At 42.1% G+C, this 27,874-nt stretch overlaps 1 protein-coding gene across 2 annotated transcripts in view; it reads right to left on the bottom strand.

Annotated features, from left to right (window-relative positions):
- hydin (HYDIN axonemal central pair apparatus protein) overlaps window positions 1–27,874 on the bottom strand; it is a 107,335-nt gene that overhangs the window by 2,711 nt on the left and 76,750 nt on the right. Inside the window, exons 69-88 of one of the 2 annotated variants that reach the window (XM_061917443.1) lie at window positions 25,943–26,149; window positions 25,700–25,860; window positions 24,636–24,730; window positions 24,307–24,532; window positions 22,547–22,747; window positions 22,336–22,462; window positions 18,338–18,503; window positions 17,633–17,780; window positions 17,344–17,551; window positions 17,037–17,258; window positions 14,470–14,639; window positions 12,793–12,991; window positions 12,556–12,699; window positions 12,306–12,476; window positions 9,029–9,138; window positions 8,628–8,850; window positions 8,217–8,426; window positions 7,827–7,990; window positions 315–465; window positions 9–239 (exon numbers count right to left, since the gene is read on the bottom strand). In XM_061917443.1, the coding sequence (XP_061773427.1) occupies window positions 9–239; window positions 315–465; window positions 7,827–7,990; window positions 8,217–8,426; window positions 8,628–8,850; window positions 9,029–9,138; window positions 12,306–12,476; window positions 12,556–12,699; window positions 12,793–12,991; window positions 14,470–14,639; window positions 17,037–17,258; window positions 17,344–17,551; window positions 17,633–17,780; window positions 18,338–18,503; window positions 22,336–22,462; window positions 22,547–22,747; window positions 24,307–24,532; window positions 24,636–24,730; window positions 25,700–25,860; window positions 25,943–26,149 (3,534 nt within the window). The remainder of the gene's footprint in view (window positions 1–8; window positions 240–314; window positions 466–7,826; window positions 7,991–8,216; window positions 8,427–8,627; window positions 8,851–9,028; window positions 9,139–12,305; window positions 12,477–12,555; window positions 12,700–12,792; window positions 12,992–14,469; window positions 14,640–17,036; window positions 17,259–17,343; window positions 17,552–17,632; window positions 17,781–18,337; window positions 18,504–22,335; window positions 22,463–22,546; window positions 22,748–24,306; window positions 24,533–24,635; window positions 24,731–25,699; window positions 25,861–25,942; window positions 26,150–27,874) is intronic. The other variant, XM_061917444.1, reaches the window with a different exon arrangement.

The following is a 27,874-nucleotide window of genomic DNA, read 5'->3' as shown; positions in this document are numbered from 1 at the left end:
TCGTTGACCTTTGATAGCCCTGGCACCACGTGTTGGCTTGGAGCACTGATGTCAGGGCATTTACACTCAACGGTGAGGCAGATGGACGTGTTTAGGGGGTTCTGCACTTCTATTGTGGCCGAAGTCTTCTCGCGGACATTTGTCACCAGTTCTATGGTGTACAAGTCTACCGGAGTTGTCACTTTGAAGTTAATGATGTAGAACAAGTATTCGCCTGACTCCTTATTCAGAAATGTCACCTGAGAAGACAGGATAGTGTGACTCACAAAAAAGCATAGATCACAACTCAAATGTACGCGTGTTTGGGGTCAAACCTTTGCATTGAATTGACCCTCTCGGTATGTGTAAAAATGAATCTTATAGTCCTTCTTGGACAGAGCAGGGACATCAATGTACTCACGACCCTTCAGGGACACTGTAGAATCTGGATTGTCAGGTTTCAGGAACTCTAGTGTAACCAGGAAGCTGGCAACAAAGAAATAAAGGCAAATACACTCTTCATTAACATTAATTTAAATACTATAGAGGTCAGTGTATATGTTCAGTTATTGGAGTCATGGGTATGTCAAGAGTTGTTTAACCACCACAAGAGATTGACATTCTGAAAAAATCCATCTTCAGCAACAAATAAATATTGGATACTTTTCCCGTGGACAGGTTTTGTTGAACAAAATAATTTTAGATTAATAGTATAATTATTCTAAAACAGGATTTTTCAACTGAATGGTTTTAGAGGCCCCATTTCTTGCAAGCTTAGCTAAAGACCTTAACTTCTAAGTAAAGAACTGTTTTTATGTGGACAATTTCTCCAAAGCTTGCACACTCAAGATAAAGTCAAACCACTTGTTAGCCCTTCTCGCCCCCAGCAGGGTTTGATTTGCGCCAGTGGACCTGCAATGAAGCAAACATCCTGAGCCAGAACAGAGACTCTGGACAAGTGGTTAGCCCACAACAACTCCAACCCCCAACAATCTATCAATCATCAATCAATCAATGTTTACTTATATAGCCCTAAATCACTAGTGTCTCAAAGGGCTGCACAAACCACAACACAAACCACTACGACATCCTCGGTAGGCCCACATAAGGGCAAGGAAAACTCACACCCAGTGGGACGTCGGTGACAATGATGACTAAGAACCTTGGAGAGGACGAAAGCAATGGATGTCGAGCGGGTCTAACATGATACTGTGAAAGTTCAATCCATAATGGATCCAGTCCAAAGCGGATCCAACACAGCAGCGAGAGTCCCGTTCACAGCGGAGCCAGCAGGAAACCATCCCAAGCGGAGGCGGATCAGCAGCGCAGATATGTCCCCAGCCGATACACAGGCAAGCAGTACATGGCCACCGGATCTGACCGGACCCCCTCCACAAGGGAGAGTGGGACATAGGAGAAAAGAAAAGAAATGGCAGATCAACTGGTCTAAAAAGGGAGTCTATTTAAAGGCTAGAGTATACAAATGAGTTTTAAGGTGAGACTTAGAAGCTTCTACTGAGGTGGCATCTCGAACTGTTACATACCAATCTACCCTTGGTCTTAGTTGGAACTGGAGACAGACTCCCTGAGCTGCAAACACAGACCTGTGACCTATGAAACGCCAACACTAAGAAACAAAGTCCTCACCTCCCAATATGATCCCCTTGTTACCTGTGGTCTTACTCCACCCGAGGAAAGCTTATCATCCGGCAGTTGTGGGATAGGCTGCGTGGCTGGGATGACAGAAACCTTCCCTATAACTCGTGCAGGCCTGGTCCAGTTGGGAAAATGAACTTGGATGTTTGTCTTGTTTGTCTCTCCCACGCCCTCATGATCCCGTAGGTGCTGTGTTGGAAGGTGCTACGTAGGAGTTAGACGTACCTAAGAACTGAAGATGGGGATGGTCAACTTCAATTAACCTTTATCCTCGCGCAGTCTCGTGTGACTCCTAAACGCTTGTAGTCTGTCCTACGCCTGGAACTCTATACAGCACTGGTAGAAGCGCAGCTCACCCATGTCCTTAAGAAGAAATTGACACTGGCGGTGACCCAGATGGTGCTGTGTTCCGACTCTTCGGCAGTCTTAACCTGGTAACAATCCTAGTCCTGTCGCTACAAAGTCTTTGTGGGGGCTATCCATCCATCCATCCATCTATTATCTCTTGTCCCTTTTGGGGCTAGAGTAGCCTAAATCCAAGAGCTCGCACAGAACTGTAAATGGTGCAACAAAGACTCCGGCAACAGCCCCGCAGACGACCTGGCACATGGTAAGTCCCTAAGAGCTCTCACCGAACCTAACACATGGTCGCATGGCCCGGATAGTGGCCAGAGAAGCCTACCCCAGAGCCCTGGGAGGACCCAACAGAGATATGGAAAGCTACCTTCTGTGTCCTGACGGTTACCTCATCTCTAAGCGCCGTTGACTAAATGTTTAACACCTGGGCAGCGTGCATTGAGGCTAAGATTCAAGAGATACATGGTAAGAGCTACTCCGAATCCCCTCCAAGAGCTGAAGAGTACTAAAAAAAAGAAGACAGTGGTGTTGCTGAAGGCACAACAACAATCACTTACTGCAGACTATAAGCTGGTAACAAAAGGAAAACCTGTCTCACCCAATGGCTGATTACTTACCTTATCTCCCAAATCGGACCATTTATCCAGTCTTATAGAGTAGATGTTCAGAAGGCCTTAGTGACTCTACACTACATCCAGTTGTTCTGGACCCATTACATTCTGTCAGAAATATGACAACAATCTTCACCATCGTGGTCCTATGTGGGTCGCTGACGTGTCGTGGTCCTTTTGGATTCTCAGAGGTTGATTGGTCATTCACAGGCAACAATACACCTGTGCTGAATGTCGACATTGGAGAGTTTAGTCATCCGTTCCGAAAATGGTAGATCTACCCTTGGCCCGCCTGGGACTATTCAAGCAAGCTTTTTACACCACAGGTGTAAAAAGCTTGCTTCACCCGTGTGCGTCTCATACGCCGCCTTCTCCAAAGCCTTAAGGAGCATCTTCCAACGTGAGAAGCCAGGGCGTGATGCGGCACGAGCGTTGCTACGTCTGCAACAAGGGCAGCGAAGTGTCACGGACTTCGCTATTGAATTTCGTAAACTGGCGGCGGAAAGTGAATGGCCCACTTCCGCATTGGTGGATGTATTTTCCCTCGGCCTTGCAGATAGGGTCCGAAGACTAATGATTCCGCTCAAAACTCCCGAGAGCCTCGACGAGCTTGTCGCTATGGCAGTGGAGGTGGAGTCCCGCCTTGTTGACTGGGAAAGGGAGAGATTCCGACGACAAGGGATGCGCTCCTCGGCGTATTATGGGAGTGGCCATGGAGGACATCAGGTTTCTGCCACTCCGATACCATTTGTCGATTCCTTGCCGATACCACGAGACGACGAGCCCATGCAATTAGGAGGATCTCGCCTCAATCAGGCGGAGAGGGATCGTCGTTTTCGTCTCCAGCTTTGCCTGTATTGTGGAGAGGCCGGTCATCGCTTGAATCGCTGCTCTCTGCGTACATCCCGCCATCGTTCTCAAGCTTCATCAACTCCGCACACCCAAACTTCATCACCACCGCGACCCCAAGCTCCACCCACTCGCCGCACCCCAGCAACACAGGTTCCAGCGGCTTCTCCTGCTCCTCTACCGCCATCTACAGGTCAGACTCTGTCACGTCTTCAACTCACTAGCACGCTCACCTGGGATATTACTAAGCACTTTGACATGTGTGCCCTTATTGACTCTGGTTCAGATGACAATTTTATTGATGAAACACTTGTTAAACGTTTGTCTATTCCCGTTTCTGAATTACATGTATCTAGGGTGGTCCGTTCCCTCGACGGGGGCCGCCTGGCGAGCGTGACTCATCAGACTGAGCCATTAACTCTTAAATTATCTGGTAACCATTTTGAGTCCATTTGTTTTCTCGTCATTCCCTCTCGCTCTGCTCCTGTTGTGCTCGGACTTACCTGGCTAGCTCAGCATAACCCCCAGATTGACTGGGTCAAGACTAGAGTCGTTAATTGGGGTAATTTAGGAGGCACCTCCAAAGATTTTTAGGTTTTGCTCATTTTTACCGCCGTTTTATCTGTAATTTTAGTCAAATAGCTGAACCACTTACTAAGATTACATCTACCAAGCTTCCGTTTTTGTGGACCTCTGAGACACAGAGGTCCTTTCATAAACTCAAGTTGTTGTTTACTTCGGCACTTGTCTTCGTCCACCCTAACGTGTCCACTCAATTTTTTGTCGAGGTTGATGCTTCCGACTCCGGCGTGTGAGCTGTTCTTTCCCAGCACTCTACGTCCGACCAGAGGCTGCACCCCTGTGCCTTCTTCTCACGTCGCCTGACTCCTGCTGAACGCAACTACGACATAGGTAATAGAGAACTACTCGCTGTTGTCTTAGCGCTGCAGGAATGGAGGCACTGGCTGGAGGGCTCGGAAACTCCGTTTGTTGTGTTCACGGACCACAAGAATCTGGCATACATCCGCACTGCTCAACGGCTTAACCCAAGGCAAGCCAGGTGGACATTATTCTTCACCAGGTTCAACTTTACCATAACCTTCTGACAAGGCTCCCAGAACGGTAAACCTGACGCTTTGTCCAGGATGTACGCCGGCCCCGAGGAGGAGGTCAAGACTGAGACCATCATCCCTCCTTCACAAATGCTGCGAGCTATACAATGGGACATCGAGAGTCGCGTGATTGAGGGACTCAAGAAGGTCCCATCTCCTAAGAACTGTCCTCTGGGGCGGTTATTCGTCATTACTGACCTCCGATCGGAGGTCTTGAACTGGGGCCACAACTCCAAGATCGCCTGCCACCCAGGCATTACTCGTACTGCTTTTCTCCTGGCCCAGCGCTTCTGGTGGCCTACTCTCAAGACTGATGTGATGGAGTATGTTTCTGCCTGTTCCACCTGTGCCCGCAATAAGGCTTCCCATCGGGCACCAGCTGGCCTTCTACAACCACTTCCCATACCCTCCCGCCCGTGGTCTCACGTGGCATTGGACTTTGTTACTGGACTTCCACCATCTAATGGCAACACTGTAATACTGAAAATGGTGGACCGATTTTCCAAGATGGCACATTTCATCCCCCTTCACAAGTTGCCCTCGGCACTCAAGACTGCAGACTTAATTACACGCCACATTTTCCGGCTGAATGGTATTCCGTTGGATGTAGTCTCGGACAGGGGACCACAATTTTCTTCGGCAGTTTGGAAGGCTTTCTGCAATTTGTTGGGAGCATCTCCAAGCCTCTCTTCTGGTTACCACCCACAGACTAACGGTCAGAAGGATCGCACCAATCAAGATCTGGAGGCTTCCATCCGCTGCGTTTGCCACCAGCTGCGTTTGCCACCAGCAGCCAGCCTCCTGGGCGCTCAGTCTACCTTGGATTGAGTACTCTCACAACACTCTCATCAGCTCGGCAACAGGTATGTCCCCTTTCCACTCTGCCTACGGTTACCAAACTCCTGCTTTTCCTTCCCTGGAATCTGAGGTCACTGTTCCATCCGTGGCTGCCCACCTACGCCGTGCACGTCAAGACTGGCAGAATACCCGGTCCGCACTGTCATGCACCTCGGAGCGCAATCAGCGTCTCGCCAATCGCCACCGCAGCACAGCACCTGATTACAAGCCCGGTCAGAAGGTATGGTTATCATCTCGGGATTTACCCCTCCAAGTTTCCTCCAAAAAACTGCAGCCACGATTTATTGGACCGTACACCATCGAGAAAGTCATCAACCCTTCAGCGGTTCGTCTTCATCTTCCGGACTCTCTCAGGATCCATCCAGCCTTCCACGTCTCCCTGCTCAAGCCAGTGTCCTCCAGTCCCTTGAGTCCTCCAGAAGAGCCTCCTCCTCCTCCCAGGCTTATCGATGGACATCAGGCGTTCACGGTCAAGGCCATTCTTGACGTGAGAAGAAGGGGCAGGGGTTTCCAGTACCTGGTCGACTGGGAAGGTTACAGCCCCGAGGACCGATCTTGGGTCCCGCGTTCGCTTATCCTTGACCCTTCTCTCCTCACGGCCTTTTATGAACGTTTTCCCGAGAAGCCAGGTAAGCCGCCAGGTGGCGTCCATTAAGGGGGGAGTACTGTTGTGTTTGTTGTATTCTACCTGCCTCCTCATCTCGTTTGTCAGGGTTTTCCCCAGTCTATTGGCCCTCACTAGGCACACCTGCTGCCAATCACGTCCCGGTAGTATTTAAGCGCTTCACCGCCAGCTGGTCCCTGCCGACTATTGTTCCTGAACTCCACTCTGACACGTTCCTCTCGCATTCAGCTCCCTTGGTATGTTGCTCTCGTATATTCATGTATTTTGACCTCGTTGTGTTTTTGTTTTTTCTAGCCTCCTTGTTTTGAGGACAGTTTTGCCGCGCTGTTTGCGTCCTGGCCTTTTCCCTGCCAGCCTCTGAGAGAAACTACCTTTGTTATATTTCCCATGGTGTGCACGTTTGCCCCATCGTCCTTAGTTACCACTTTGACTTATTAAATATTTTATTTTTGTCACTATCGCTAACCTTGCCTCCATTCTCTGCATCTCAGGGTCCACCCTTGAACTATATATATATAATCGTAATATGAAAAGCTTCAAAAATGGGTCTCTTCAGTTCCCAAAGGTTTATTGAGTGCTGTTCACCACTGTGATGTAACACAGTGGTGAACATGCCCTTTCCCAACTACTTTGGCACATGTTGCAGCCATGAAACTCTAAGTTAATTATTATTTGCCAAAAAAAAACAAAGTTTATGAGTTTGAACATCAAATATCTTGTCTTTGTAGTGCAATCAATTGAATATGGGTTGAAAAGGAGTTGCAAATCATTATATTCTGTTTATACTTACATCTAACACAATTTCCCAACTCATATGGAAACAGGGTTTGTATATATATATATATATATATATATATATATATATATATATATATATATACATATATATAAAACAGTGCTATCAACATCAGCAGAAATACAGCTCCTGAAGAAAATTTGGATAGTCATCCGTTCCTCCCATCTTTCCTTTAGTAACTTCTCTAAACCAGGGGTCCCCAACCGTTTTTGCTCCACTGACCAGTTTGTTGTAGGCATTATTTTCATGTACCGGCTTTCCACGTGTGGCATATAAATACAGCAGAAATAACTACATGAAAAATACAACTCACTATAATGCTGAATTAGTGTGAGGTCTGGGCTTGTTTCCTTGCAATGAGAGACCCAGCAGGTTGATGGTATATACTACCATCAACCTGCTGGGGACTGCATATGGAAATCAGCCTTTGGCTACAATCTGTCACATTTATATTTTATACGTTCATTAATGTGCATTGTATCATGTCACAAATTTTTAACAAGTATAACAAATGGCAACTTCCAATGAGGAGTTTTATTGTTTATTTATAAACAAGCTTATTGGTGTGTTTAGTGGGAAAGGTGAATGTTAAGTCGGAGAAAATGCAGTCGTTCATAAATTATTTAATGTTTCTGTGCGGTCCGGTAGCAAATGAGTCACAGATCGGTACCAGTCCTCGGACCGGTGGTTGAAGACCCCTGATCTGGACGAATTAGCCCTTCAGCTATCGCCTCCTTAACAATACGATTGATAGAATTCCTTTTATGTAAACATTTTTTTGAAAAAAAACATTAATAGTATGCACTACAAGATATGATCTGTGGCAAACATACAATACGTACTGTATATTTTTTAGCTGGTTGTGTTTGGTCGCTCTATGGCAACCAATAAATCTGACGCCAATTGGTGAAAATGTGAAGACTTAGTTAAGATTGGTTACAGGGAAATGAGAATAAAAAGGAGTGAGCCTGACGATAATTTACCGTTTCTGCTTTGAGAACCAGTTCATCACGGGGAGTATCTGTGTGTATTGGGTCTTAGCAGGCAGTTCATGTATAATGGTGTTCTCTGCTTTAGGAGCCTCAGCAGTTCCTTGTAGCGAGTACCACATGCCAGATCCATTGGGAAATGAGAAAAATACTGACCCCTGAAGATAAAGAAGAGACAAACTTACATGAATTATTTCCTGAATATAAGCATTTTAAAAAGGTTACTATATTTCACAATATTTACTATATTACCCAATATTAAAACAAGACAACTCAAGAGAACGTAATTCCTTTGGTATTGACATTTTGTTTCATTATGCTGACATCAGCAAGATGAGTAAGAAATGATTTGACTATTGCATTCAAAAGTTGGTGCTTCTTTACCAAGTGTTTCTTTCCATCAGTAGTCATGCACAGTGGTGTGTAGGTTATCTCATATATGCTGCTTTGGAGGGGCTCCAGAGCTACAGAGGGTGCAGCTCTCCAGTACTCGCCTTTAATGACAGGCCGAATGTTGCAACGTTGGTTTGTGGGGTTGACCACAACCAGTGTCTGAGTTTGAGAACCACGTACCGGGCAAACAAAACTCACCAGCTGGACAAGAGGAAAAAAGGAGAAAAGTTGATCAATGTACGTACAATACTATTAAATACATCAGTGCCTAAAAGAACCACACGGGAGGAATCTAACATGATCTACTAAATTGATGAATGTCCCTTCATCAGTTGCTCTTTTGTGAAATATGTGTTTTGCTTAGGGTTGTGTACATGGGTAATGCATGGGTAATGATAAAACCTCTTTGTTGTAGGGGGTTGCAATACAGGTGCCGGTCACAGTGAGGGTAATGGGTGAAGAGGAGCCTTCGATGTAGCAAGATAAGTTTTCATATCTTGTGTCATTATTCAAGCTCTTTGGAGCAAACGTCAATTCTATGGGGACCCCCATTCCAGGTTGGATAGAGCCTCTGGTCGGCGTGATGGACAATTCTGGAGGAAAGTCTGCAGTTTTCCAGTGGAATCTGTTTATTTGGTTGAATAACACTAATTAATAACTAACAGGAACTTTTCTGTCAGATGAAAATCCCGACCGAGCATTGCAGTTGTACACATTAAATAATATCGAATATAGAATGTTGTCTTGATTGTCTGAGGTTATAGTTATTTTTACACAACATCAAATGTAGAAGTCATGCTTACCGGGCACAAAGTTCTCCTGTATTGAGCATGAGAACTTTTTTTTTGGCCTGGCAGTGCTGGACGATTGGTCCAAATCCAAGGTGGTCCTGTTCCAGATTCACTTTCACAATCTGAAAGAAGGAGTCAAAACTGTTGGTGAACATAGTTTTCCCAACACTTACATGTTTTAGACAAAACAAACTTTAAATTGTTTGTTACAAACAGTCCAAAGAAAGCTGATTATTTTCTTTTTAGTCCATTGTAGTATACTCATGTGTCATGTATTTCACAGAGAAAACTGGATAATGCACAAATAGAGTTGAGGCTGAATTGAGTACTAGAAAAAAACACATGGTTGAAGAAGCCATCATGTAACACTCGTGCTGCACTAAACTATTAATTTTTTAATCGATTAATCTACCGATTATTCTTTGATTTTTCGAAAAATATGTAGATTTAATTTCAATGTACAAACCCTGTTTCCATATGAGTTGGGAAATTGTGTTAGATGTAAATATAAACGGAATACAAGGATTTGCAAATCAGTTTCAACCCATATTCAGTTGAATATGCTACAAAGACAACATATTTGATGTTCAAACTGATAAACTTTTTTGTTTTGCAAATAATCATTAACTTTAGAATTTGATGCCAGCAAGACGTGACAAAGAAGTTTGGAAAGTTGGCAATAAATACTGATAAAGTTGAGGAATGTTCATCGAACACTTATATGGAACATCCTACAGGTGTGCAGGTTGTTTGGGAACAGTTGGGTGCCATGATTGGGTATAAAAGCAGCTTCCATGAAATGCTAAGTAATTCACAAACAAGGATGGGGTGAGGGTCAGCACTTTGTAAGCAAATTGTCGAACAGTTTTAGAACAACATTTCTCAACGAGCTATTGCGAGGAATTTAGGGATTTTACCATCTACGGTCCGTGAAATCATCAAAAATTTCAGAGAATCTGAATAAATCACTTCACGTAAGCGATGATATTACAGACTTTTGATCCCTCAGGCGGTACTGCATCAAAAACCGACATCAGTGTGTAAAGGATATCACCACATGGGCTCAGGAACACTTCATAAAACCACTGTCAGTAACTACAGTTGGTTGCTACATCTGTAAGTGCAAGTTAAAACTCTACCATGCAAAGCCAAACCCATTTATCAACAAAATCCTGAAACGCCGCTGGCTTGGCTGGGCCCAAGCTCACCTAAGATGGTTTGATGCAAAGTGGAAAAGTGTTCTGTGGTCTGACGAGTCCACATTTCAAATTATAATTGGAAACGGAGGACGTGGTGTCCACCAGAACAAAGACGAAAATAACCATTGGATTGTTATAGGCGCAAAGTTCAAAAGCCAGCATCTGTGATGGTATGGGGGTCTATTAGTGGCCAAAGCATGAGTAACTTACACATCTGTGAATGCACCATTACTGCTGAAAGGTCCATACAGGTTTTGGAGCAACATATGTTGTCATCCAAGCAACTTTATCATGGACGCCCCTGCTTATTTCAGCAAGGCAAGTGTTACAACAGCGTGGCTTCGTAAAAAGGGAGTGCAGGTACTTTCCTGGCCCGCCTGCAGTCCAGACCTGTCTCCCATCAAAAATGTGCTGCACATTATGAAGCGTAAAATATGACAGCGGAGACCCCGGACTGTTGAATGACTGAAGCGCTACATAAAATAAGAATGGAAAATAATTCCACTTTCAAAGCTTCAACAATTAGTTTCCTCAGTTCCCAAACGTTTATGGTAAATGGTAAATGGGTTGTACTTGCATAGCGCTTTTCTACCCCTTTTTAAGGAGCCCAAAGCGTTTTGACAGTATTTCCACATTCGCCCATTCACACACTGATGGCGGGAGCTGCCATGCAAAGCGCTCACCAGGACCCATCAGGAGCAAGGGTGAAGTGTCTTGCCCAAGGACACAACGGACGTGACAAGGATGGTAGAAGGTGGGGATTGAACCGGCAACCATAAGATTGCTGGCACAGCCACTATACCAACTTCCCAAAGGTTTATTGAGTGTTGTTAAAGAAAAGGTGATGCAACACAGTGGTGAACATGTCCTTTCCCACTACTTTGGCACGTGTTACTGCCATGAAATTCTAAGTTAATTATTATTTGCAAAAAAAATAAAGTTTATGAGTTTGAACATCAAATATCTTGTCTTTGTAGTGCATTCAATTGAATATGGGTTGAAAAGGATTTGCAAATCATTGTATTCCGTTTATATTTACATCTAACACAGGTGTGTGAATGTGAGTGTGAATGTTGTCTGTCTATCTGTGTTGGCCCTGCGATGAGGTGGCGACTTGTCCAGGGTGTACACCGCATTCCGCCCGATTGTAGCTGAGATAGGCGCCAGGGCCCCCCGCAACCTCAAAAGGGAATATAGCGGTAGAAAATGGATGGATGGATGGACAATTTCCCAAGTCATATGGAAATGGGGTTTGTATATTCCAAAAATTAATCTTCCTAAAATGCTAGAATATAGATATGTGCTCGGCAAGTTTGCCTTCCGGATCAAAAGTATCGATGCAGGATAGTTTAAAAATAATAATTTATGTAAATGTATTTCCTAACAGGAAATAACAGGCATGTAGGAAAAGTTACTTTATCGATTTAAACTCACTGAATATTGCCACTGAATCACATCAGCAACCGCAATTTCTGTATCAATCGAATCTACAACCAACTCGTTTCACCCCGTTTGACTGCATCCATGGTGTAATGAGCCAACCATGGTGTAACAAGACATTCAAAGGAGAGATAGAACCCAATTACATCAAGACAAGGAAGTTCCTGAAAAAGAATGAAAGGTTTCACCCCAAGTCTCGCATTTTGAGACTGTCCACAAAGTAGATGTTATGAGGCCAAGTATTTGTTACCTCAAAAAGGAGATCCGGGGGATTATTAGGAAGATGGCCCCCAGTGATGCTAAGCCTGAGGAAGCAGACATTCTATGACAAGGAGCAAAATAAAGGTAGCCCTGCATGGTGTATACCACTGATAAATAGGCAAAATGGTTTAAAGGGAGAAATGGAAATTATGTTATAATAATATATATTTTTTATACCAATGATACTATGACAAGGAGCAAAATACAGGTAGCCCTGCATGGTGTATACCACTGATAAATAGGCAAAATGGTTTAAAGGGAGAAATGGAAATTATGTTATAATAATATATATATTTTTATACCAATGATAGGTCGCCACCCTTGACCCCGAAGGGAATAAGCAGTAGAAAATGGATGGATGGATATTGATATGTTGATTGGAAATGTACCTTGCAGCAACCCTGGATGGTCAGCAGGGGGAGTATATAGCCTTTAATATCAGCCTGCAGCTCTGCAGTAAAGGGAGGTATATCTGTACAGGGTGTAAAGTGGATCTCAACAATACATGAGCCGGTATTAGCTGCAATGCACTGCTGGCCTGCTGGGCTGAGTGATAGATTCTGGATGAGGAAAAGCACAGTACAGTTAATACATAACTGCTGTCCATTAGTTATAACTAGATGAAAGTATATTCCCTACTTTGGGGTCCAACTTGTCAATCTGCAATGTGTAAGGAATGTCCAATATACAGCGGTTGGCCAGGTGGACCCGTTTAGTCACTTTTTGTCCCACTGACAGAGTTCCAAGTTTCACCTTCTTGGACTTTGGAGACAATACCTCAAACTAAAACAAATGATATATATCCATATGTAGATGATATTCCAATAAAGCATTTAATTAATCACATATGAGTGCACCACATTATGCAGTCCTTACCTGTAGTTTGATGCCTTGTCCCAAAATGTCCACTTGTTCTTTAACACAGCTGTTTAATAAAAAGGTGACCTTTTCATTGTAACACCGTGGCTCACGAGGGTAAAAGGTGATAGGAACATCCACCACAGCACCAGGGGACAAAACATCTGCTTTAAAGTCAATCTCCAGGAAAGAGGTATTTCTGTATTGGCACTTGACACTGAAAAGGCAAATTAGATCAAATATATTTTTTTTTAATTAGGGTTATTTTGTAAAACTCCAGAGCAGAATAAATACAGCGGTATGTCAGTTTAAGAATTATTCAGCTAACTTCATCTTTTTCGGTAAACAAGCTGTGTTTTGGCTAACTGTTCTGCTTTAGATATAGCATGCAAAAAGTCAGGTTACAAGCCTACCATAGATCCAACCAAAACATCCGGTACAGATTTATCCATCCATCCATTTTCTACCGCTTATTCCCTTTTGGGGTTGCGGGGGGCGCTGGCGCCTATCTCAGCTACAATCGGGCGGAAGGCGGTATACACCCTGGACAAGTCGCCACCTCATCGCAGGGCCAACACAGATAGACAAGACAACATTCACACTCACATTCACACACTAGGGACCATTTTTTAGTGTTGCCAATCAACCTATCCCCAGGTGCATGTCTTTGGAAGTGGGAGGAAGCCGGAGTACCCGGAGGGAACCCACGCATTCACGGGGAGAACATGCAAACTCCACACAGAAAGGTCCCGAGCCTGGATTTGAACCCAAGACTGCAGGACCTTCGTATTGTGAGGCAGACGCACTAACCCCTCTGCCACCGTGAAGCTAGCACAGATTGAATTGTTTTCAATTCATTTCAATGGTAGACAATACAAGATTTTCAAGGTACTGTACGATCTGTGGCAGAGAACAAATTCAACTTGTATCCCGACACACTTGTATCCCGGGTTGGGGAGGAGACCCTGCCCCAAGTGGAGGAGTTCAAGTACCTAGGAGTCTTGTTCACGAGTGGGGGAAGAGTGGATCGTGAGATCGACAGGCGGATCGGTGCGGCGTCTTCAGTAATGCGGACGTTGTACCGATCCGTTGTGGTGAAGAAGGAGCTGAGCCGGAGGGCAAAGCTCTCAATTTACCGGTCGATCTAGGTTCCCATCCTCACCTATGGTCATGAGCTTTGGGTCATGACCGAAAGGATAAGATCACGGGTACAAGCGGCCGAAATGAGTTTCCTCCGCTGTGTGGCGGGGCTCTCCTTTAGAGATAGGGTGAGAAGCTCTGCCATCCGGGAGGAACTCAAAGTAAAGCCGCTGCTCCTTCACATCGAGAGGAGCCAGATGAGGTGGTTCGGGCATCTGGTCAGGATGCCACCCGAACGCCTCCCGAGGGAGGTGTTTAGGGCACGTCCAACCGGTAGGAGGCCACGGGGAAGACCCAGGACACGTTGGGAAGACTATGTCTCCCGGCTGGCCTGGGAACGCCTCGGGATCCCCCGGGAAGAGCTAGACGAAGTGGCTGGGGAGAGGGAAGTCTGGGCTTCCCTGCTTAGGCTGCTGCCCCCGCGACCCGACCTCGGATAAGCGGAGGAAGATGGATGGATGGATGGATGGATGGATGGATCCCGACACACCACAGTACACTTTTTATTTTTACAATATATGTACTGCATCTAAACTCCACATTGACAACACTGACCTGATGTTCCTGTTGCTCTTATTTGTGATCACTAGATTTTGGGAGGCTGGGGTCATGCCAGGACAAAACAGAAAATGCTTTCCAAAGTTGTATGTTTTGAACGAAAATTCCAGGTCTGGTGTGACACCACTGCCTTCAAAAGCCATGGTAAACGATGGACCATTTTTGACCTGAATACAAGAAAATATATAGGAGGGAATATTTTCACAAAAGCCTAATAGTATTTTGACAACCGAAACTATAAGTCCTTGCCACGTTGGTAAGACCAACAATTGCAACAAATGGTCCATAAAATAGTTAGTTAGTTTTCAGTTTGTTTTGAACATACAAACAATACAATTACAACGTAATGCACCACATATTTCCAGTTGTTTCACTACCGCATGTCCAAAAAGGAGTAGGAAGGAGAGACTAATGAATTGATTTACATGGACCCCGACTTCGGGTGTTACCATTTAGTGGTAAATTGTATGGAATATGTACTGAACTGTGCAATCTACAAATAAAAGTTTCAACCAAGCAATCAAACTCTTAAATTCTACCCCTTTTCATATTATAGCAGTTTTATCCCATTTCTTTGTTCCTTGTTTGTAATAGAACAATGAATAAATAAATACATATACCATAAGTAAGTAAAACAATATGAAATACATTAATACATATTAAACACATAAACATATACACAATAATTAAAAGTTCTCATGAATCAATAGTAATCTATGGTTTACCTCGGAAATATATTAAATTATGTATTCTTTACATTTTTTCCAAAAAGTTCACAATGTTTTATCATAATTTCTTTTCTTTGTACTTTATGAACACTTGTGATTTGAACAGTCTCTTAAACTGAATCATATTAGTGCTTTGTTTGATGCCCCTGCTTAATTCATTCCTTAATTTCATTCCATATAATGATGAAGTGTTATACTAGCTTACAAATGTTTTAAATCAGATTTTTCTCCAAGGTTATATTCTCAACTTTTGTTGGGAAGGATTGTTGTACATTTTTGAGTAGCAGGTTATATAGGTTGCTTTGTACATAATTGTATCTGTTTGCAAATGCTTCAAGTTGTTGAATTCCAATATTATTGATTCAATAAATAAAGGGTTTGTATGTTCTGTATACCCAACATTATGTATTATTGTAATTTACGTTTTATGTAACACCATTGGTGAACGAAGTGCACATTTGTAGTTGTTCGCCATATTTATACACAATAACTCAGATATGGGAAGACTAGCGAGCAGTAGGGACTATGGAGTGACTATGGAGAACATATTTTGCTTGAGTTATTTTTGATGTGTTTCTTGCTACTTTATGTTGTGTATTTTTTTATGAGTTATCCAGTTCATTTTAATCATCTATTATTACACCCAAAAATATATTTTATTTTCCCCTTTCAATATTTATTTTGTCTAGTTGTGTTTTATGCTTTGGTTGAATCCACAAACACTGCAGCAGCACATGTTTAGCTATCAATTGTATTGATGATCTCTTCTGTTATTTTGATTAATGCCATTGATGTTGAAATGTTTGCTCTGTATCTGTATTGGTTGTCTGGGTTTCATTTTTATTCATGAGCTAGTCCAATCGGTTGTAACCAACACTGGCTCACGGAGCAGGTAGATCAGGGGTAGGGAACCTATGGCTCTAGAGCAAGATGTGGCTCTTTTGATGACTACATCTGGCTCTCAGATAAATCTTAGCTGACATTGCCTAACGCGATAATTATGAATAATTTCGCTGGTAATCACAGTGCTAAAAATAACGTGCAAAATACAAAAAATTCTCATGCATTTAAATCCATCCATCCGTGTTCAAGAAGTCGAATTAATGGTAAGAAGTATTTTATGTCACGAATTTGGAGGGGGGGTTGCACCTTGCTGCGGGGTCGCTCTCCCAGGAAGGCAGACGGACTACTCAAGACATTGCATTTAGGTAAAAACATGATTTAATTTTAACTAAAAAAATATACAAACAAAAATCGCTCACAGCGGAGGCACAACTTGGGCTAAAAAACAAAGCTAACGCATAAACAGACTAAGAACATAAATCAAACAAAACTTACTTGGCATGGCATGAAGCACGAAACTATGGCAGGGCATGAAACAAGTCAGCACAGGGCGACTGACTGGCAAAGACGAGCTTAAATACTGCCTCTGATTAGTGCTCGGGGAAGCAAGTGAGCAGGCATTTTGTCCACCAGAGACAGGTGGACAAAATGAGTAACCAAGGAAACCAGACAAGGGAGTGAAAAAAAACAGGAACTTAAAGAGTCCAAAAGACAAACAGCACATGGCCAAACAAAACCATGATCAACAGACATGACAATTTATTTATTATTGATTAGCTTCAGGATAACAATGTTACTAAAAAGAATAAGAGACTTATTATACTCTAAAAATGTTGGTATTACTTAAAAATGCACACATTTAGTTGTATTCAGTGTTAAAAAATATGATATGGCTCTTACGGAAATACATTTTTAAATATTTGGCTTTCATGGCTCTCTCAGCCAAAAAGGTTCCCGACCCCTGAGGCACATGATTGATACATTGTGTTTTACCTTGATAGTCAGTCTGACATCTTTGAGGGTGCAAGTGTTCCGAGGAGAAAAGAAGACTGAACACTGCAGCTGCTCCCCAGCAGCTTTTGTAGCATTTTTTGGTTTTGCCACTAAATGTTGAAGCAGCTCACCCGGCCCTTCCAGTTCAAGGTTCACATCCATGTTGTACTTTCCAGTATTGGAGACCAGGATATTAAAATTAGCTTGCTCTAAAATGCCCACCTACAACATGCACATACAGCCCGATGAGGTATTTAGGTGCTCTTTTACCAATCCTTTATGTATGTCAATGAGAATGAATGCTTACCTTTCCAAAGTCCAAAATATCTATAACATCAGGACTGATCTCCCTGAGGCCTCCGTCTGGATTTTCTACTTGAACAGAAGCAGTCATTGTAATACAATCTGCCTTACATGTAAGAATGAGAAGCTGTGACTTTCTCTTCACACTCAGGGTGAGTTTGAAGCTAACGTAGCCCTTTTGACAAGGGCTGAAGGACACTGTCAACGGCAGCCTGCATCAAAGGTCTCAGTTGTTAAATCTGTATGTTAAAAATCTTTATTTTTCATGAAATCAATTCCATTATGTCATTCACCTGTCTTTGGGTGCCACTGTGCCACTCATGGGCTTCAAAATGAGTCTCGAATGCTGGTCATCACAGAGCAATGATGGCTGCAAAACAGTGAAGTGAAAAGGTTCCTCCTCGCCATTCACGAGATCCACTTTCTGAGACACTTTATTACCTGCAGATTCCACAGAAATTAATATTTACAAACAATGCACAGTAGCTGAAGCATGTTTAGATATAAAGTAGGTAATAAAATGATGCAAAAGACATTTTGACAGTGAAGTTAACAGACAAGGACTGTCTACTGTACAAAAGTGCTTACTTTTTGTCTAACTTAAAATGTAATCTAATTTGCAGGTGCAACCTGAAAATGTGAATAAAAATAATAATGGATTAGATTTATATACAGAAGAAACTAGAGCTCAGAAATGATTATGTAGTCATCATTGTCACCGACGTCCCACTGGGCGTGAGTTTTCCTTGCCCTTATGTGGGCCTACCGAGGATGTCGTAGTGGTTTGTGTTGTGGTTTGTGCAGCCCTTTGAGACACTAGTGATTTAGGGCTATATGAGTAAACATTGATTGATTGATTGATATTAAACTTTTATAGACAAAACGCTTTTACAGTGAGAACTGAGAGCCCATCATTCATTCACTCCACATTCACACATGATGGTGGTAAGCTGCATGGGTGGTTATGTCACTGTGAGGTTGTGTATGATGTGACATACCAACAAGTTGTTCTCCAAAGTCAATGTGAGACTTGTCAAAGTAGACAATAGGTTCTCTCATGATGCCCACACAGAGGAAAGGAACAGATAGTGACAGGGTCCTAATCACAAAGCTCCATGATGACTCCACATCGTCCACCTGTCTCGCCACATATTTAAAGCACACCTATTTACAAAAACAAACAGATTTTGAAGGTTATGAAAGGTAGATACAGACTTTAAAATGGATTATGAGACATTATGATACAGTAGATATAAAACATTTTGGAATGAGAAAGCTATGTAATCCCAAGTTTTTTTTTTCTAATCATTATTTGTTTATTATTTACCTTTTTTTAAAAAAAAAATATTTTTTATTCAGGGCGAGGATCCACCGGGGCAGACACTGGATGTCCTATCTCCATCGTTGGGGTCCCACTGGGAGTGGGTTTGGTGGTTCCCGTGGCCTAGTGCTGGGTGGTTCTGCTGCGGCCGTCTTAGTTGAAGTTAAAGTTAAAGTACCAATGATTGTCACACACATACTAAATGTTGCGAAATTATTCTCTGCATTTGACCCATCACCCTTGGGTGGGACGGCCTGAGTGGGCTACGCCGTGCTCTATTGGGGGCGTAGGGCTACCCGCTCCCTTTCAGCTGCGGGTAGTCTCTGGGCCCCTCGAAGTGAGGCATTTTGTGCTGTTTTTCTTCTATCCGCGTAGGGTGCAGTGCCTCGCTGGCTTGGGGGCTGGTTGATTTCTACTTCACATGTCCCTTGTCCTCGACTAGGCTCGGTTCTTGGGGCTCTGTTGCTGGCCTGCCTGCATGAGCACGAATCTGGATGTGCGTGGTCAAATTGTTCACAGCAGAAGTGTCGCAAAAGTCAGTTGTAAAAAAGACAGCCAATTATCTTTCTACTTCTCGCAGATCATAGATAAGCACGCGCGGATTGTATTAAATGCATGCGCTTCTGAGTGTGCATGCACAAGTTGTATAACACACATCCATCCATCCATTTTCTACCGCTTGACCCATCCGGGTTCGCAGGGGTTGCTGGAGCCTTTTCGTGACCTCTGTGGTGCTTTTTTTGTGGACTTCTGGATCTTGTCTCCCGGGAGCCTTTTGGCCATGGAGACCAGCTGCTGGGTGTCTGCTACACCAGAGTCTGTTTGGATGTACTGGAGGAGATGCGGATGAGGGGACAGGATTGTGGAGCTAGCACTGAGCGCTGGGACAGGGAGGCTCCGCGGTGTCTTGACTGGGTGAGCAGGTGTCGGACACCTCAATCACCTTGGACGTATCCTCGCTCATCCATGCGGACTGGACATTGGCCGAGAGTGGAGTCGGCTGTCTTGGTTGCCTTGTTGGGTCTGCTTCTGTCTCTGGCCATGCTCCCTCCACCCCAGCAGACGATGGCGTGGAACACCGCAGAGGCCACCACAGTGGATATGTTTCTTTTACTTTTTATTCATAACTGTATGTAGAAGTGTCTGCTTGTATCTGCTGCTTTAATGTCTTTAATGTCCTCTGTGTTCTTTGATGTTTGATGTTTCCCTCTTACACACATGGAAGAGGGATGTGTACTATGGCTATGAGCTGTTGTTGTTTATTTATTTATTTTTATTTTTATTTTATTTTTTTATTTTTTTTTAATTTATTTATTTATTTTTTTTCTCCCTTTGCCTGCACCCCCACTCCAGGGCCTAGTCTAAGACCGATTTTTTAATTTTATTTTAATCTTCTATTTTTTTCTACCCCCCCACCCCCCTTGTTTACCCGTATGTCATCTTTTTTGTAAGGGGCGCTGGAAGCCGGCAGACCCGTCAGCAATCCTGTTCTGTCTCCCTGTAATGTTTGTCTGATCTTGAATGGGATTGTGCTGAAAATTGTAATTTTCCTGAAGGAACTCTCCTGACGGAATAAATAAAGTACTATCTATCTATCTAGCTATCTAGCCTATCACAACTGCATTCGGGCGGAAGGCGGTGTACACCCTGGATAAGTCGCCAGCTCATCACAGGGCCAACACAGATAGACAGACAACATTCACACTCACATTCACACACTAGGGCCAATTTAGTGTTGCCAATCAACCTATCCCCAAGTGCATGTCTTTGGAGGTGGGAGGAACCCGGAGTTCCCGGAGGGAACCCACGCAGTCACGGGGAGAATATGCAAACTACACACAGAAAGATCCCCTGCGCAGGATCGAACCCAGGACCTTTGTATTGTGAGGCAGACGCACTAACCCAAGTTGTATTACATGCTCACAAATCTGGATGCACATGCTCAAATCATACATAGCAGAAGAGTTGGAAAAGTCACGTGTAAGTAGACAGGGAGACTTTGTGATTAGGGACAGACAGACAACTTAAAACACATGTATGTGGATCTGAATACACATACTCAGATTGATATACAGACACACAATTAGTACACACGCACGCAAACTGGATTTCAAGCACACAGATTGAGATTCACATTTGCAAATAATTTTGCTACAATAATTCTTCCATACTTATTTTTCTTTAGCATGTAATTCAACAGAGATGCCAATGTTAAATAAATATTTTTCAACTCATCCATGATATCACTGATGTTGGTGTGGATAATGTGTAGATAATTTACACTGCTCCAGTTTGCCCCCTGTTGTTCAATATATGTTTCCTTCCTGTTAATCATTCTGAATATTTCAACCATTCAGATTGTGGTGGATTCACAGTGCCCTCCCACTACAACCAAGCTCGTCCCACAAACAATCTGGTGTGAGTTTAGAGTACGAAGCATTGCAATCACTAGAATTGCCCCTTTTTAAGAAAGAAAAAAGTTTTTGTGTATGGGGTACTTGTAATGTGATTATCGGATATCGGGAGAGAATAGACAGAACCGAACTCTCCATTTTCAAAACTGAATTGTCTTTGTTCGATGAAGACAGTATTTCCAACCGAACATGAAAAATGTCAACAAGCACGAGGCTGTTTGTTTGAAGTATAGTTCAGTATTCAAATGAAAAAAATATGTTCAGGAAATCCTATAGTTACAGTAATATGAATACAAAGGATTACACAATTTACTTCTTTTTACCGTAATAGTTGTTTTGATCATCGACGACACATTGTTTTTTGTTGTAGCGGCCTACCTACTGAAGAAACATACTGTTTTTTGCTTTTTTTTTTTTTTTTTTAAATGTAAACAAGAAGATTAATGTGGTACTGGTAGTTAGCGTCATTGATGGCACAAAGGCCTTATGTAGTTACAGGCCTACTGAAAAATCTTTTAAGTTGTTTTTTTCCTAAATGGTAAACTAGGAGAGGTAGATTATAATATATTAATTGTTTGCTTAATTGACGAAAAATAGGCCTTATGTAGCTACAGGCCTACTGAATACACCTTTTTCTATAAATGGTAAATAGGTAGTAGCTTGTGGTGGAACAATACGCTTTTTACATAACTTATCTCCCATAATGTGGCTCCCTATCACTTATCTCCCATAATGTGGCTCCCTATCACCTATCTCCCATAATGTGGCTCCCTATCACTTATCTCCCATAATGTGGCTCCCTATCCACTTATCTCCCATAATGTGGCTCCCTATCACCTATCTCCCATAATGTGGCTCCCTATCACTTATCTCCCATAATGTGGCTCCCTATCAGTGTGATTTCAGTTTACCAAAGGAGGGGATCCTGCTACGCTTCACAATGTGCATGTTGGAATTAATTTCTCCTTCAGTTAACCTTGTAAGCACCGATGCAACCCAATGACACTACCACTATCGTACTTGACTTCAGGCAATACACAAATATATTTTTACCTTAGCTACAGTATTTACAAAGCATTTCTTGTGAATAGTAAATATAAACTGCTAAGACTATACAAGTTTTTCCACATAAAAATCTGTATACTCTTGTAAGGTCCATTGAGAAGATATATAAACTAAAATTATTGCTGAAGTGTACTCACATTTTTAAAATACCGCATCACAATATTAGTCTAGTGATTTTGTGTTGTGTTTTGTATACCTTTGACTTCTCTCCAGGCAAAATAGTTCCACGTGGGGTTAGGCAGTTAAATGGACTGTTACCAGTGTCTTCACACCTCCACTCATAGAAGTAGGGTACACTATTTGGGTTCAAGACAGTAAAGCATCTGCAAAAACAACAAACAGTACACAAAGAATTGGAGTTCAAAGCTTTTAAGTTAGGTACTAAAAATGATACTCATTTCCTTTACCGTGTCGTTGGGGTGTAGAGACCAACGGTAGTGAGTTCTATCACTCTGATGTTTGGGTTCAAATAATTCCTGAACTTAGAGTTGCGGCGGTTGCCACTTAAGTAGTCAGATACTTCAAGATCAAAGTGACAATTTGGTAATTTGCTGCAACCACTGATTGAAATACAAGGTGTATCATCTTCCTCTCGCAAATTGGGGATACTGGGAAAAATGTGCAATTACAAACAAACACATATAATCATCCATTATTGAGTCATTCTACCATACTACTGGAGAAATGCATTTAGTTTTTTAACAGGCATTCAATCAATTGTAGCCGGTAATATATATATATTCATGTCTCTTATAGACTCTCTACCAAGGCATGTCAAAGCCTTGTTTGTCAAGTCACTGAATGTAGAAATTGAAATTGTATGATCTATAAAAGCAACCGAGACAGAAAGTGGCAATGGGCAATATTAAAATATATGTATTTTGGGAAAATCTGTTTTCGAAGTTTTGCGTGAATTTCCCATTCACATTACGGATAATCACTAATGAGAGGTGAATCTGAAAGGCTTGGGGTCTGATTTACTAATGGTTTGCGTGTACTGAAGCACATGCAAACCTGTTAGCACACGCAAAGCTGATCTTCTCAAGGTGTGCCAAGTGGATTGTGTTTGTTAAGTGAGCAGAATAAGACGTGCAATCCAATTAACAAGTCTGTCTGCAATATGCAAAATATATTCTGGCTATCAAAACACCCACAATACTGGGAAGAGGCAAATATAATTTTTAGCACACGCAATGAGATTTATCAACACTCGTCTGTATGGCGAGCACTATTTTGCGTTTTATCTAGCACGTGTCAGAAGGACATGCAAACTGACATTTCCACACACAGCTGTAAGAAAATATTCTGTCCTATGTGTGTGTCAATATTTTGGACGATATAAATAAAAATAGTTTTTTGATATACTGTCTATTCAGCTACATAATTGTACATTTTCTAACTGCGAGGTGACTTAAAAACTGAATTAAAAAAATACGTTTTTTGGTGTTCTTTAGTATTTTTTAACAATGTTTGTTTTCTCACATTTAAAACGTATTTATAAAATATTTCTTACATGAAAAATACTGTTTGAAGTATGCATTTTTGCCTTTTGAGCAGCTTTCTTCCCATGCATCTTCAGCGGTTAAGTAAAGAAATGTAGTTTCATTGTAGTTGCACTGTACGATTGCTTCTAAAAATGCCTTTAAAAAGGCATATAGGTCTCCTGCTTGTTTGCAAATACAGCAAAACGCCACAGGTATCAACATGGTAAAATCAATGTGCAGTAAATTAGACTATCTACGTGGTGATGACCCGTACAGTACACGCAAAATCCTCATTTAAATTAAGCGGCCTGCACCACCTTGGAACAGTCTTGGTTAATCGCACGCAACACGCCTACTAGTAGAACACGCTATTGTAATGTTTGCTGATTACTGCGTGGTGTTTGGATCTTAGTAAATCAGGCCCATAATCTCAACAGTACATTACAGATCAAAGCAAGAGGAATGTATAACACCAACATTAAAAACTAACTTACTGTATTACTTGGAAACTGAGGTAATAAAACTACTCAGGTCAAGTTGTTAAGTTAAGGTTGCTTTTCCACATGCTGAGCTAAGAATGCACGCAGTCTTAAAATTGCACACATTACAACGGATGCACAGGTCTGTTACTGATAACATTGTTAGATACTCTTTTCAATCTAATCATTAGAATTCCAAAATACCTGCAGAGCAATATGCCCTTGAACTGGCCAGCAACCTTTGGTGAAAATGTAATGCAGAAGCTCTGAGTAGCACCCGGCAAGATGGCTCCAATATTTGGCTCCACAGTGAAAGGAGAGTCCTGCATCCAAACAGACATCTCGCTGGCTAGAGTGCTGTCAGGATTTTCTTCGGTCAAGGCCCTTGAGGATATGCCGCTTGGCTGAGAGGTGAGGGTTTCATCTGCAACTCCAGACAAACATTTTATTGTTAAAAGCATATAAATGTAATTATACAAGATGCAACTGACATGTTAAGTCAACATGAAGATAAAATGATAAGTTCATGTTACCTTCTTGGTTTTGCCTGACTGGGATGCTGCTGGGATCCATTGAGATTTGCCAAGAAAATTGCAGTTTCACAATGCCGTCGTTAACTATTTTAATCCTGTAAACACAATCAATCAAAACTTTATTTATATAGTACTTTTCATGCACAGGCAAGTAGGAACACAAAGTGCTTTACATCAAAAATATATAAATAAAAAAAGGAGAAGAAAACACATGCATGCGCACATGCAAATACACACACGCACGCACACAGAGCACTATTGAAAATAACACAACATAGCATGGCACTGAGGATTGAGGAAAACCGCCACCTTTGTGGTGTCCACACTGGAGAATAACTAAAATGAACGTCACCTAAAAATAGCATAAAACATTTTGTAAATATACAAAAAAAAAAAAAAGAAGAATACATGAATGAATGCATAAAAACATACCATTGAAATAATAATAGTAATACAATAGCAATAAATAAAATAGAAAATAATACAAATGAAATTAATAAATGTGAATTGTTTATTAATTGTAACTAACAAATAAGAAGAGTTTAACATGATAAACAGAAAGCCTGAATAAAAGGTTTGTCTTTAAACTTTTTTTTAAAAATATCAACAGTCTGTGCAGTCCTGAGAACCTTTAGCAGGCTGTTCCAGAGGTAGGGGCCACAGTGGCTAAATTCCACTAAATTAGTTTTTGCTTGAATATTTCGTTAATATAAATGTTTGGTGCCAGAGGACTTCAGGATCCGTGAGGGTTATCACGGTAAAAGCACGTCAGCTGGAGAAGAAGGTGCAAGGCCATTAAGATATTTAAAAAAGTATAATATAACTTTAAACTCGACCCTTTAAAACTGGTGGAGTGTTCAGCTGAGTTTTGTAATAATTGTAGTGTTCTAAAAATATTTTAGGAAGATCAGAGAGGAGGGCATTACTATAGTCTAAAAAAAATGAAATAAACGCATGCATGAGCTCCTCCTTGTTGGCCTGAGAGAAATGATCTGTTTGCAAAAAAACAAGAACTTTGATTCCCCACAAGTCGGCAAAAAAACAATGGAAAAAGCTTGACTTACTCTTCAGTGCTGGTTTGGTAAGTCAAGGTGTCTTTGAACTTGATGGTTTCTGAGTTGCAGCTGAACTTGACAAAGTCACAAACTACACTGATAAGCAAACCCAACTCCCAGTCTGAACCTTTGACAACAGAACAGCTTGGTTCAACATGTGGTTTTACCATCTGCGAGATGATAAAAAAATCAATACATTACATCTAGGCACTCAACATATATTTTAAGATCGTATACACCAAGAATACAAACTTTATGCTTCACAGTTTGTTGTGTTTGTGTCCGTGAAGCATGCGATGCTTTCTTTTGGCTATCCCAGTCAGGAACCTGATCAAGTGGCTGCTGGAACGTCAACTGACAAAGCTTGCAGACCATTAGTTGTTTTACCAGTGTTACTGGCTCTTTGGAGCAGAAGACGACAGTCACTTCTTTGGAACAACCAGCATGGAGATGTCCCACCTGTATGCATTATATACAAGGCAACAAAAATTAAAATGATAGCTATAGCAGAAATTTAAAATATCGCCTGATAAATGATTACAAGAGTAAAATGTTTGTCATATAAATTGTTCAAAGGAAAGTAAACAAGTTTAATTATATACTATCTCACTATATACCATCTCTTTTTTTTTCCAAGATGGCGCTGCTGTAGTGGCTGCTGTAGGCAGGAGCTCTGTGCTCTTGTGTCATCCTTTTGTGTTTCCCTCTTGTTTTCATGTGTTATTATATTTTTTTTGCATTTTGGTCCGGGACCCTTTGGGACTGTGTGACAAGGGGTGGCACTTTCGTGACCTCTGTGGTGCTTTTTTTGTGGACTTTTGGATCTGCCTCCCGGGAGCCTTTTGGCCATGGAGACCAGCTGCTGGGTCTCTGCTACACCAGAGTCTGTTTGGAGGGACTGGAGGAGATGCGGATGAGGGGACAGGGCTGCGGAGCTAGCACTGAGCGCTGGGACGGAGAGGCTTCGCGGTGTCTCGACTGGGTGAGCAGGTGTCGGACACCTCAGTCACCTTGGACGTATCCTCGCTCATCCATGCGGACTGGACACTGGCCGAGAGTGGAGTCGGCTGTCTGGGTTGCTTTGTTGGGTCTGCTCCTGTCTCTGGCCATGCTCCCTCCTCCCCAGCGGACAATGGCGTGGAACACCGCAGAGGCCACCACAGTGTATATGTTTATTTTACTTTTTATTCAAAGCTGTATGTGGAAGTGTCTGCTTGTATCTGCTGCTTTAATATATTTAATGTCCTCTGTGTTCTTTGATGTTTGATGTTTCCCTCTTACACACATGTAAGAGGGATGTGTACTATGGCTATGAGTTTTTTTTTTTTTTCTTCCCTTGGCCTCAGTCTGCACCCCCACTACAGGGCCCAGGCTAAGACCGTTTTTTTTTATTTTTATTTTATTTTAATCTTCTATTCTTTTCTCCCCCCCATGTTTACCTGTATGTCATCTTTTTTGTAAGGGGCGCTGGAAGCCGGCAGACCCGTCAGCGATCCTGTTCTGTCTCCCTGTAATGTTTGTCTGATCTTGAATGGGATTGTGCTGAAAATTGTAATTTTCCTGAAGGAACTCTCCTGACGGAATAAATAAAGTACTATCTAATCTAATTTAATCTAAAAGGGAGTTCACCCTTCACGTCTCTGATACAACAGTATTCTTCTCAAAGGACAATACTATAAAGATAAAACTTCCAAATAATGTTGAGTTGTCAGTGTACAATTTATACAGTAGGCACAGTATATGAATCCCATTGACTGTGTAGTGGCTCTGCGCTGTGAATACTTCCACCGCACCGCACAAACCCACGTTGCCCAAATAGATGTAAGTGTGCTAGCCACTAAGCTAAAAGCCCGATCTGCTAACCCCAGCGGCTAGCACACTCTTTGAAGTTGTCAAGGAGTGAGGTTTATGAACGTACACTTGGTGCAGCCACACAGGCTTGCCCGTTACACCTGCATTGTTAGGCTCCTCGTAATAGCAGTTCTTTATTATTAAGAACACACAGAAAGGGGGAAAAATGTGTACTTGTCTCACATAGGGATTGTGAATAATCGTGATCCTATTTGTATGTTAACCCAACTGGTTATGGGTCAAAAAACAGACAACATAACAGTCTGGAGGCCAGGCAATAGCACGGACACATTTGGTCACAATAAATACTTAAACTCACATTTGAACATATGG

Source organism: Nerophis ophidion, linkage group LG12, assembly GCF_033978795.1.
Source record: "Nerophis ophidion isolate RoL-2023_Sa linkage group LG12, RoL_Noph_v1.0, whole genome shotgun sequence".
Classification (NCBI taxonomy): domain Eukaryota; kingdom Metazoa; phylum Chordata; class Actinopteri; order Syngnathiformes; family Syngnathidae; genus Nerophis; species Nerophis ophidion.
The sequence above is the reverse complement of the archived record's forward strand: the minus strand, read 5'-3'. Positions and strand labels throughout refer to the sequence as shown.